The 12,820-nt window shown below is 28.7% G+C and overlaps 2 protein-coding genes across 2 annotated transcripts in view; one reads left to right on the top strand and one right to left on the bottom strand.

Moving 5' to 3' along the window:
* The window catches only part of LOC113849093 (protein transport protein SEC23), a 28,937-nt gene extending 19,292 nt beyond the window's left edge, over positions 1-9,645 (bottom strand). Inside the window, exon 1 of the mRNA XM_027478704.1 lies at positions 9,635-9,645. The gene's annotated coding sequence lies outside the window, so the exon portion shown is untranslated. The remainder of the gene's footprint in view (positions 1-9,634) is intronic.
* Positions 5,982-6,452, top strand: LOC113850658. The gene has a single exon (XM_027481230.1). The coding sequence runs from the start codon at positions 5,982-5,984 to the stop codon at positions 6,450-6,452; it is 471 nt and encodes a 156-aa protein (XP_027337031.1).
* Positions 9,646-12,820: the final 3,175 nt, after the last annotated feature.

Below are 12,820 nucleotides of genomic sequence, written 5' to 3'. Positions count from 1 at the left end.
ATTTAATAGATGGCATATTGACAAGATAGATTTTGAACAGTTCTCGCCAAAGAAAAATGAAACATAGAACTGAAGATTTAACATTCCCATACAAGGTGCTTGAAGACTTCATCCTTCAATTGCTTACAAAGCCATAGATGTCACACACAAAACTTATGGTGTGCACCTGACATCAGTTATTGCAAAGCTGGAATCAAACATTGCAGTAAAATACGAAGTTCATTTTAGTCCTTAATATAATAAAAATCATGCAATTTAGTCCCTAACTGATGAATTATTCATGCAATTCAATCCCTGTCAATTCTAATGCAATCAAACCTCTGGTGCTATATAAGCTGGAGTTCTAACTGTTGATTTGGGTCATGAATGAAGCAAAGACAACTAAACCATAAATAACAGACATTCATAAATATAAAATAACACTTCAGTGGAAATAAATAATTGAAATGACAACTTGTTCAATCAAAATAACTATTCCAAATAAAACATGTCCAAATGACAGAAGTCTTACATAATACAAACTTGTTACGTAAAAAATAATGAAAACAAGTAACATAATCAGAACAACTCATTCTGCAGTCCTAATTCCAGGTGTTGGCATGAAATGTGCAACTTTTGTAGAGTCATCTCCCTTTTCATTTGGTGAATGTGGTGGTGGACTTTTTTGCTGAGGTGATGTGGGAACATTTGCAGCAATTGACCTTGTCCTAGTGGTTAATTTAGGCCTAATTCTACCGCTCTTTTCTTGTGGTACTGCATCTGTTGGCCCTTCTTTTGTAGGTACAGTAGAAAATTGTTGTGTTGAGACTTCTTCTGCAGGAATGGTGATGAACTGTTGTGTTGAGTTGTTGTGTTGGGCTTGAGAGTCTTCTATTCTTTGCTTTTTCAGTACAAGACAAGTCTGTTTGTTGTGGTTTAGAACTCCACAACATGAACACCTAACCTGTGGCAATTTTCTTTTCAATTTATGTTTCTGTGGATTCTCAGTTGTTTGCTTTTCTTGTTCATCTTTTCTTCTTTGTTTCTTAGGTCTACTTGCAGTCCTCTTAACATGCAATTCAATCCCTGTCAATTCTAAGTAATGAGAAATTATATCCTACGTAGATGTTTACCTTCTGCATGTCAGATATGAAATTCCAACCATGTTGCTTATAATCTCTCATATCTTCATGTAAGAGTGATAAAAACCATTGTCAATTCTCCTTATTTTTAACATCTACAATAGCGTAGGCTATTACCCATATGTGATTATTAGCAGCTTGTCCCACTACTGTCAACAACTGTCCTCGGTAATAACCTTTTAAAAATGCACCATCAACCCCTATCATTGGTCTGCATCTAGCCTTAAAGCCATTTTTACACCCAGCAAGACATATATACAATCTTTTAAACTGTGGTGGACCTTCAACTTGAGGATCAATTTCCATTTTGACAGTTGAACCCGAATTACTTCTCAAAAGTTCTCCACAATAGTCCCATAACTTTGCAAATTATTCTTTCTCACTTCCCTCTACAATCTTTCTTGCCTTAACCATTGACCTGTATATTTTGGTATCTTTTATCTGCACACCAAATTTCTTTTTAAAGTACTCAACAGCTTCAGAATGTTTCATATTTGGGTGTTTCCTTAGTTTTATAACAAGCTTACCTACAACTCAATCTTGTGTTGCTTGTTTGTTTTTAAAAACTTTGCCACAAATGTGCTACTGAGAAAAGTCTTGATCTGGAAGCTATGTGTGACATTATTTTTTGCACAATATATTTCCCACTTGCAGTTTTCATATTTGCACTTAGCTCTTGCTCTCACTTTGTCATTTTTTACCCACCTTATTTCTCTTCCCATCTGAATTGTATAATCCTTAACACCTTTTTTGAAAGATTATAAACTTTCAAACTCAATTCCAAGCTCCAAGTAAACATTTTCAAATTTTTCAGATTCATTAAATTTGGAAAAAACTTGTTTGTTACTATCCTCTTCATCTGATGAGTTTGCTGGAGTTCTTAATTCTTCAGACCTCCATAAATTTTCAGAATGCTCTTCTCTTTCTGGAGTTTCCCTATGACCCACCTCTTCTACATCTTCTATAGTATTTTCATAAAGTTCTTGGTGTAAATAATCTTCTTCATCAATATAGGTCATTTTTTCTTTACCTTTTCCTTTAGTTTTTTTTGCCTATTTCCCTTTTCCTTTTTTGTTTCCCATGCTTTTTTTTTTCCTGTTTTTTCTCTGATGTAGCAGATTGAACGTTTTCTTTCATGGCTCTAATTTGCAAACTTCTTCTTCTTATTTCCCCAGCTGATTTACTAAAGATACCTTTTCCTTTTCCCTTTCCAATTTACTTTTCTTTTGCCTTTTTCTTTTGTTGTTTCTTATCAACTTCAACTTCTAATTCTTCAACTATTACATCTTTAACTTGTACTTCTTCCATTGCTGGTTGTGCAACTTGTACTTCTTCTGTTGTTGGTTGTTCAACTTCAAAACCTTCTTCCATTGCTGGTTGCTCAACTTGAATTTCTTCTTCTATTGTTGCTTCTTCAACTTGAATTTCTTCTTTCATTGCTGCAATATCACCTTCAGGGCCTTCCAACATTAGAATTTCACTGTCTTCAAGCAATTGTGATCTACCTATCTCATGCTCATAATAGACATGCATCTCTCTTCTATTCCTCTTAGCAACAACCACATTTCCAATACATCAGTATCATATTTTAATAATTTCAAACATTCATCAAACTCTTTATCAGGGTCAGACCAGAATATATTTTTTATGTTATTGAAATACCCCATTGCCTTGGCAAAGTTTATGAAGCTAAAGATATCAACCATATTTTCATCAACATCAGCCCAAACCTCAATTTTATCCTACCTATACTCCTTCTTAATTCCATTTTCTTCCAAAAATTTTCCTCTATGGTGAATGTAAAACTTAATTGACTGCATTTACAGAGAAACAATTATCAATAAAGTTAGCAATCTTTTGCAAATTTAAACTAATTTACTGAATAAACAATGACTTTCATGCACGTACATAGGAAAATGGGTTAAACCATGCAGAAAGGGACCACTTTCATTAACATTATCTTCTTTAATTTTAAAAAATAACAAGTTACAGGAAACATAAGGGGACCACTACCTACCAGGGACCACTTCCTACCATCTCTCGATAACAAACAAAAAATATTTTTCAATAACCATATTGACACTTATTAAGAAGAAAGAAAACAGATAGGCTTCGTCGTCCCCAAAACAATGAGCACTTATGGTTCATCGTCCCCAAAATATTGAACAGTTAGGGTTCTTTGTCCCTAACCAAAAAATTGACTCAATGAATTAAGAAAATTTTTTTTTATCGAATTCTCCATGTGTTGGCACTTCTTCAACAACAACAAACTTCAATCATCAAATTTTTTACCCCCAAACACAACCACGAATAAGAATTTGGGCGACAGAGAGCCTGGAATTAGGGTAGGGTTCTTCGACAATAATCAGAAAATGTTTGATTCAATTTGGGCAAAAGTGTTTCAATTACAACGACACCGTTTCGCATTTATCTATGTCACGTCAACTTCCAAAACGATGTCGTTGCTGCCAACTGGGATGCTGATGTAGCACTTAACGTGACAGCTCAGCCTTCTGTGACGGTCTCTTAACGAGGTCTAACGTCAGGAACTAAAATGCATCACGGAGAAGGAAGTTGTGGACTAATGTGATATTTTAAATGTCTTAAGAACTAAATTGCTGAACTCAAAAGAGACTAAAATGCTAGTTTAGTCAAAAATCTATTATATGCAAGTTCTTGCTAATCCATTATATGCAAATTCTTGCTAATGTCAGTCAGATTGAAAAACTATTATAATAAAATTAGGCCCTTAATTCAATTTATTAAATCACTAAATCAATCGTTCAAAGCATAAAAATGGAGTGGTGTTAATCTGCAAATTATATTAACTTTCTTAAACATTTATTATTTAGTTTCTAAAATTATAAAAATAAATTTTCAGTCTTTAAAATTACTAAAACAAATCATTTTAATTTTTAAAATTATAAAATTAGCCGTCTTAGTTTTTGAATTATAGAATCCATCATTCTAATATTTACATAAAGTAAGAAATAAAGTAAAATTTTCATATCAAAAGTCTGAAAAAGAAAATAAACAGTACATAAACTGAACAAGTAGTAATATTTTTTAATAACAGTAATATTTTTATAAAAAAATATTTAAAGTGTTTTTTTTATATTAAAAGACCAAAATAAATTGAAATAAAGTTGAAGTATTTTAAAGTTAAATGATAAAAATATTAATTTTACTCCTTAAGTAAGTATAATTTTCTTAATTAAAGGTTTTTCTGTATATTATGGGCAGGTCCGTCAATTTGCTTTAAAAATTTAGCCATTTATTAATTATGCCAGACTTTATAATATAACATGATATATGTAATAATTAAAAAATATATATTAATATGCTTTCGGGACCCAGCACAAATTATATTGGTGATGAATGAGTGCTTACAAAGTTTTTATAAACCCATTTTCCATCATAAAATGCTATCTTCAAAGTTGAATACTTCTCTTAATCTGTTATTGGATAATTAATGCTAAACTCAATATAAAAAATAATAATATAAAAATATCTTTCTTTATTTTTAAAATAAAAAATTAACAATTATATTGCCTCTCCTTAAATTTACATGTCTTTTTAAATAAAATGTCATTTACTTTTAAAATATTTTTCTTCGAGTAAGCCCAATTAATAAAGTTATAAAATATGAATATTGGGTGCACAATTTTGATTTCCAACATGCACTTTGCCCTTTTTCTCATTCATTTGTCCCCTTTTGTCCTTTCTTCTTCGTAAGGCTTATTGTGTACAAAAGAAATATTCTTGAGGTAAGTTTTTAAATACCATTTTCTTGCTTAATCTGCTGCTAATAATGTCAATCTCTACTTATTTTAAACCCTATATATTATTTCCTTCTCAAAATCAGTTAATAGTATGTATAAATGATATCTTTTAGCCGAAAATAAAAATTAATAATTCTTTTTAGATAGCTAAGTCATCAAAGTGTGTACAATCTTTTTTAATATATAATTTTTTTCATATGCATAAACAAAAATAATGGATCCTTAAATAATACAGTTAATTAACATGCACTTATACAAACGATGATGTATGGTGTTATTGCAATGTAATGTGTTAATACATTTTTAATTTATGTCAATTTGAGAATGCTATGGCGACTAAAAACACTTTTTACATGAAACTAATAAATTTTAAGATGAGAATATTAATAATACACTCTTTGTAATATACTATTCATTATTGGTTAAATATTTTTTAGAAATATAAAATTATAAGAGCTTTTAAAATAATTGAAACTTAAATAGTCTTGTGATTTTTAATAAATTTTAGTCAATGATAAATAATTTTTAATTAGATTTATCTTTTAACAAGAAGATTAAATAAATGAAAAATCACACCTTACAAGACTAATTTTAACATTATATTTTTTAGGGACTAAATTAAAAGAATCTTTAACTTATCTTTTATGAATCAATTTGAAATTTCAGGGCATTTTTAGCATTGATTGAGAAATGAAAATAAAATATATTGATAAGAAAATGTATAAAATATATCTTATAATGGTACCTGATAAACAAATTTTTATTTATTGAAGGACACAGTGAAGAAGGAATATTTATTCAGCAAAGCATGATAAGAATCATATAAATTAAAAAAGTTGGGCTTCTTCGAGCGTAATATTTGCTTGACCAATAAACTTTCTTCCGATTTCAACGCTTCAAATTTATCCCTTTGTTTGAAATTGTCTATCATCATCATGTGATTTCTATCAAACCACCATTCTTGAGCTACTGGAAAATCCTCAAACAAAACAAAACAAAACAAGAGAGAGAGATCTACAAAGAGAAACAAAGAGAGTGATCATTATTGATCTTCCCATCATCCTACTCTTCCTCTTCAATGGGAGATAGAAAAGGAGATGTTAGAGTATATCTCATCTCTGGAATTTTCTTGGCATGCACCATTGGAGGAGGGATCTTTCTTTGTATGTACATAATATTGCCAAATTCAACATTTGCACGATTCTATCTCATTGCTGGCATGACCTTGGTTGCCATCCCATGGTTCTGTTGGCTTCTAATCTATTTGTATAGATGCTTTGATCACATCAATGCCAAATTTGATGAACACCATGATCATGGTCGTTATCATAATCATGATCATGAAGATGTGAGGACACCAAAACATGCACCAACAACTGCTGTTACCAACTCTTGTGAAAAAAACCCTATCAATTCTCCTGTTGGAGAAGACCGCCATGTTCATTTTGGAGCAGTTATTGAGATAGACAATGAAGGCCAAGAACACCATCATGAAGATGTTGCTAACAAGTCACAACATGAGTACGAGGAAGAAAAGGGTAATGGTTAAAATTGGTCTAAAGAAAGTGAAAATACCTTTGAAATCTTAAAGGAATTATATATGCAGGATGCTATGAAGAATCTAATACGAGTGATGGGGTGTATTTAGTTGAATGCATGTGCATGCGATGCATGCCAAGTAGTTCTTACTAAGGTAGGGGCATGCATCTATGAGATAAGAGAAAATAGTGCAATAGAGTAGATGAATTGATTAATTAGCTAGGCCCCAAGCCTTGATTGTAAAAAAAAAGGGACAAGGTGGGGAAAAATTCATTGATATATAGTGATTGTATTAATTGGGAGGTTGATGATAGAACAGATAGTGTTAAGTGAAGGGGAAAAAAATGGTTATCATGAGTCATCTTGATCATTATTGATTTTTTTCCCCCTTTATTTTGCTTTTCTTTTTGGTAAATAAATGGGGCAAGAGATATAGAAAGATAAAAAATTAAGTTACATGGAAAAGGATCAAGGATGTAGAGTCCTAACCAAATCTAAGAATACATACACAAAATTAATATGAAAGGGGCAAGAGAATGACCAAATTGGCAAAGGATGAAGGAGGTATAGAGTCCTAACCATCTGGGATTGTTCATTGAACCTCACATATGCATATACAAGTTGGACAAAGCATTAAGCTCCCTTTTTTTTTAACCTTTTAAACTTGAGAATTGAAATCTTCAATCTCCCAAGACTATATTGGATCCCAACTAATAGAAGTTAAGTTAGGAGAAATCGTTAAAGGGCTGATAAAATTATCTTAAAACTTTTTTTATTATTTATAATATTAAGACTTGATACTTTATTTAAAGAAATCAAAATTCTATAATTTGAACACATGAATTAATTAGTAGGAGGTTTTATCGTTTTAACCTGTAATTTTAAGTTCAAATTTTAGTGAATGAAACATAGTTGCTTTCAATAAATAATACATGTGCTTTAAACTAAAAGAAATGAAACTCCTTAAAAAATATTATTGGTCTAAATAAAAAATAAATAAACTCACTTTTATTCAAACATTTTAAAGATTTACCCGTACTTAATCAAAATTTGTTATTGAAAAAGTTAACAAGCTACGAGGAAGAGCTGTCAAAATGGGCGGTTCAGCCCAACCTAGCCCAGTCCAGCCCAATACGGGTAATATGCTCAAACGGGTCAGGCTTAATTAGTTCAAGATAAAAATTGGCTTATATTTTTATTGCCCAAGTCTTACCCTATGCTGGCTACGGGCTTTTAAGGGCTGGTCCGACAACTCAAATAATTTTTATTTTTATTTTTGTAACATGTCATTTTTTTTACTATTTTTATAACAACAAATCATTATTTTTATTGCTAATTTTAGTATTTGTAATAGGTTATTTTAAGCTATTTTTGCAAAAGTTTAATAGACCACTCGTTTTTGTTGTCTAATTTTTATATTAGACCATTTATTTGGTTTTTTTATTTTTTTATTTTTGTAACAGCCAATTTTTTATTTTTATACACACAATAAGTCCACAAAAATATAAAGCAAGTTCACAAAGATTAAAAAAAGTCCATCAAAGATTTAAATATCAAAATTTAAAAACATGGAACTTCTTGAGAAAGCTTAGAATCATCAAGAGTAATGATTTCTTTTTCATTAACATATATTTTAGGATTTTGAAACTAAAATATATTCTCTTCCAAACTCCTTAAAACTCAGAATTTAATCTCAATATATATATATATATATATATATATATATATATATATATATAGGCTGTCCGAACCTGCATGAGCCAACCCAGTTAAAGCCCTATCGGGTACCAGGCTTATTTGGATTAGACCAAAATGACCCAAGGTAATTTCGAGTCTTATTTTTTATAACTCAAACTCGCCTATTTTACGGGTTTTTTTGGCCCAATTCATCGGGCTGGCCCATTTTGCCGGCTCAGGATGTAAATAAAATTTATAAATATTATGTATTCTTTTCTTTCTTACACTCATGATATATTTTAAATATAATTTTAAAAACTCCTTATAAGAAGGTGGTGTAACACTTTTGGCCAATAACTCATTTGTCTAAATCCCCAAGTCACATAAGACCCCAAGAAGTTTTTATATATTTTTAATAAATTTTACTTATTACAAATTTAAGTTAATAAATAATAATTTACATTTAAAATATATATGCTTATTAAATTAAATTTATTATCAACATAATAATCGCTATTAATTCTTAGTTTCATTCTAAGACATTGTTATAAGTTTTAATAGGTGCATTCGTTGGTAATTGTATTCATTATTTTTCATAACTTCTTAAAATAATTAAATTGTCTAATATTTTAGAATTTAGTAAAAATATACTAACTATTTACATTATCATCCAATCATGGATGACCATATTCAAAATAATAGTTAGCTTTAGTAATAATTAATATACAAATAATATCTATGATTTATTTTAACTAATTAATAGTATACAATTTTTTTACACTAACAATATTAAAATTAAACTCATATTTTATTTATTCCACTACTAGAAAACCTGTAAATATAGATAGATTTTTTAATTATTATAGATAAATTTTAACATTAAAGACAGATTTACAGACAATTCTAGTCCGTCTGTAATATGTGTGTCAATAAATAATTACTGACAAATTTTTGAATCCGTCTGTAAGTTATAAACGAAAAAATTCATCTGTAAGTTATAGACAGAAAATTTCGTCTATAAATGAGAGACGAAAAAAATTTATATATAATCCATTTGTGAAATTTCAAAAAAAAATTTAATTTTTTTATATACATAATTATTCCTCGCTATTCCTAATTATCATAAATTATAAACATAATAAAAACTATAAATTATATATTTAAAATTAGAAATTATTTATAAAATATAAAATTAAAATGTTATTACAAATGAAGAAATGAACATCTCAATAAATAATGTCAAAAATAAAATAAAAATTGTATATAACTAATAATCGGTGTGATCATTTTCTGAAAAAGTATCAAGATCAGTGGAGGGAGGAGTTGGAGGAGGAATGAGGAGTTAAAGATTGATGGTGTTGGAGCTAGTGGAAGAGGAGGAAGAGGTGTAGAGCTGGTTGCTCTCATAAGCTCAAAATATGCATACATCTGCTGCATCTGCATATGCTGCTATTGTACCTCTCTCTGCATCCTCGAGCTCACCTTTTTCTCTATTTTCTTCTCTATTTTTTGCACCCACTTCTTCTTCCATGCACTTTTCTTGATCTTCCACATCTCCTCATTTTGCTTCTGCAGTTTTTCATTGAGGACATGGATCTGAGTGCGGACCATGTCCTCCATTTCCTCAAGTGCAAGAGAAGGGGCATCTCCGATAACAGATATAGGGGATATGGAGTTTGTAAAGTGGCTCTCTATGCCATAAATGTGACCTTTATAAAGACCACCCACCGTCTCTGACCATATAGTATCCTCATTAACTGACTCTAAATCTTGAGAAGATGTCTCTTCGAGTGTTGGTGTGGAAGTGGAAGTGGAAGTGAGCGTAGTAGGTGAAAGAGTGTTGTCACGATTAGGACGCTGAGCAACACCTTTCTTGCCTTTACCTGCCATATCTAAATCAAATATAAAACATGTTTAGAGACCAAATACACAAATACACAATGTTGTATCAACCTTTTATTTTATATTACACAAATTTCTAATGTAAATTTTAGCAGAATCTCCCCTAATATATGAATATTTTATTATATTTGTTTATACTTAATATAACAAATTTCTAATGTAAATTTCAGCATAATCTCCCCCAATTTATATTTGTTTACACTTAATACAACAAATTTATAATATAAATTTTGGCAGAATCTCTCCTAATATACGAATATTTTCTTATATTTGTTTACACGTTAATACAACAAATTTTTAATGTAAGTTTTGGCAGAATCTCCCTTGTATATATGTATATTTCCTTATCTTGTTCTCGTACTTGATACAAAACTCTACATTTCCTTTGCACATAAGCTATATATTATATAACAATCTATTATTAATCAATTCATAAAAAATATACACATCACAATCCTAAACTGTTCTTGAGCATATCCTCTTATAACTTCACAACATACAACATGCATATTCTACAATCTCTGCAAGTACAAACAACCCCATAACACACAACAATCTGGTTCAGGAAAAGACCTCTATACCTATCCCCCAGTCATACAATCTCTAGTCCTACAACTCTATCTTAAAAATTTTAAGTCTCTATTATACATCAAAAATTAAAAAATTAAATCGATTAAAAGTTAAAGTATCGTACCACAATGATACAAATTATTTTTCAAATGAATGCTCCAACCACTTGCAAATGCCAAAAAAACTGATAATGCTAGAGAGAGACAAAGACAGGAAGATGAAAAAAAGAAGAAATAATGAAAAGTGAGAAGAAGAAAAAGGAGTAGACACGATTTTGATGTGTGATTTCACACATCATAGCAAGAAAAATTTGTCTATAAATAATTTAATAAAACAGTATGTATTACAGACAAAAAAAATCCGTCTATATAAAACGTGTTTCTGGTAGTGTTCTCTCTCTTGTATCTCTTTTCCCCTTATTTGCTTCTTATTTTTCAAACATTTTATTTTATTTTTATAGTTGATTTATTATTATCCTCTTTCAATGCACACTAATTATACATTCTATTTTTTATTCTTTGAAGAATTGAAGATATCAAGTGAGTTTCGAAAGTGTTATAAAAGTCTTGTACAGTAATTTAAAGTAGTTTACTAGTTTCTTCGATTGAGAAAGATGATCTTGATTGAACTTTAAATTTGAATACACAGAGAAAGCGCTAAAATAAGAAAATAATATTCCACCAGTATTAAATTATATAAATAGATTATGTTTATTTTCAAATACATGTATTGTTTAAAGAATATCACTCATTTTGTTGTATTCGTTAATGTAAAAAGAAATTCATTTCAAACTAAAACTAATTAAATTGTATTTTAAACTAATTATGTACTAAAATGCGTAAGATGAATCAATCATAAAATTTGATAAACAATTTTATAGTTCATAAAGGTAAAAGAAATAAAATAAAAATCAATTGGTTGTATTAAACTAGACTTTAAACATAAATTCTCCTCAAGGTATCAAATTTTTTAGACACATACCTTATGTTTGAAACCTATAAATTATCATTATTTGCTTAAGAAATTGTTTGACAACAACACTGGGGCAATCTTTTGTATAAAATAAAATAAGTGCAATCTTATTTTTCAATATTAATATTGTTGGATTTTACAAAATTCAACGTATCAATTCAGATTATATCAAATTTAATTAGTTTCAAAATAATAATAATAATATAATAATGAAAAAGAATAGAAGATAGATTAAGATGCCATAATTAAGAGTGATCTTTATGTAAAACTATGGTAGGAATCAACAGTGAAAAAAGCATCAACTAATAAGTTGTAATAAACAAATTTAATTTTGTGCAAAAGTTGTTGTTTTCTTAATAATATTCAATTTAATCGTTGAGTTTGCAAGCTAACATTTGTCAATTTAACACTTAATTTTATAAAAAAAAATTCACTTTAGTCTTTAATATCTTAAAAAATATTTATTTTTAATCCTTTTTATGTTATTTTTAATGTCATTTTGTATTAAATAGAATTAATATAAATGTGATTTCGTAAAGTTAAAAATTAAAGTGAGATTTTTATAAAGCTAACGACAAAAATATCAATACTTACATTTTACTTAGAAACTAAAATAAATATTTACTCGTTGAAAAAACATGATTTGTTCGTTTGTTATATTCTTTAGATTTTGTTACTCAGTGTCCTTATGAAACTGGTTAAATAATTAAAAATACAAAAATTCTTAAAAAACATGCTTACTGTATTAAATATTATAAAATAAAATTTATTTATTATAAAAATTTCACTTTTAACTTCATTAGAACAATCAGTAACATTTATTTTATTGAGAGTGAAGGAGGGGGTGGAAGTTATAGGCAATTATGATATAAAAAAAAAGTGATAGTATTATTTAATAAAATTTAAATTGACATTTTATCACAGGTATTTCTAATTAATGATAGTATCATTAGTTTTTCAAATAAAAATATGATATCACATGATTCACGGTAGAAAGTATTTATATTTTTATAATTAATTATAATATATATATATATATATATATATATATCTTTAATCTCTTATTATTTTCTCTAATTTTTGTCTTCACCTTCTTTTTCACTTCACACTACCTTCCACCAGCCTAAAATTTCACTTAAAAACGAATTTTAATTCAGTTTTCTCTTTCAATCTTGCTACAGTTTTTTTTTTTGTTAACATATTTTCAATACTAAAATGAAATATAAGACAATAACAACAAAGTTGCCAATAATTCCT

This window comes from Abrus precatorius, unplaced genomic scaffold (assembly GCF_003935025.1).
Source record: "Abrus precatorius isolate BTA unplaced genomic scaffold, Abrus_2018 Scaffold9, whole genome shotgun sequence".
NCBI lineage: Eukaryota > Viridiplantae > Streptophyta > Magnoliopsida > Fabales > Fabaceae > Abrus > Abrus precatorius.
Note: the sequence above shows the minus strand (reverse complement) of the source record. Positions and strands in the feature narration are given on the sequence as shown.

Coding starts and splice junctions, on each gene's coding strand:
- LOC113850658 (XM_027481230.1), top strand. CDS start 5,982: ATGGGAGATAGAAAAGGAGATGTTAGAGTATATCTCATCTCTGGAATT.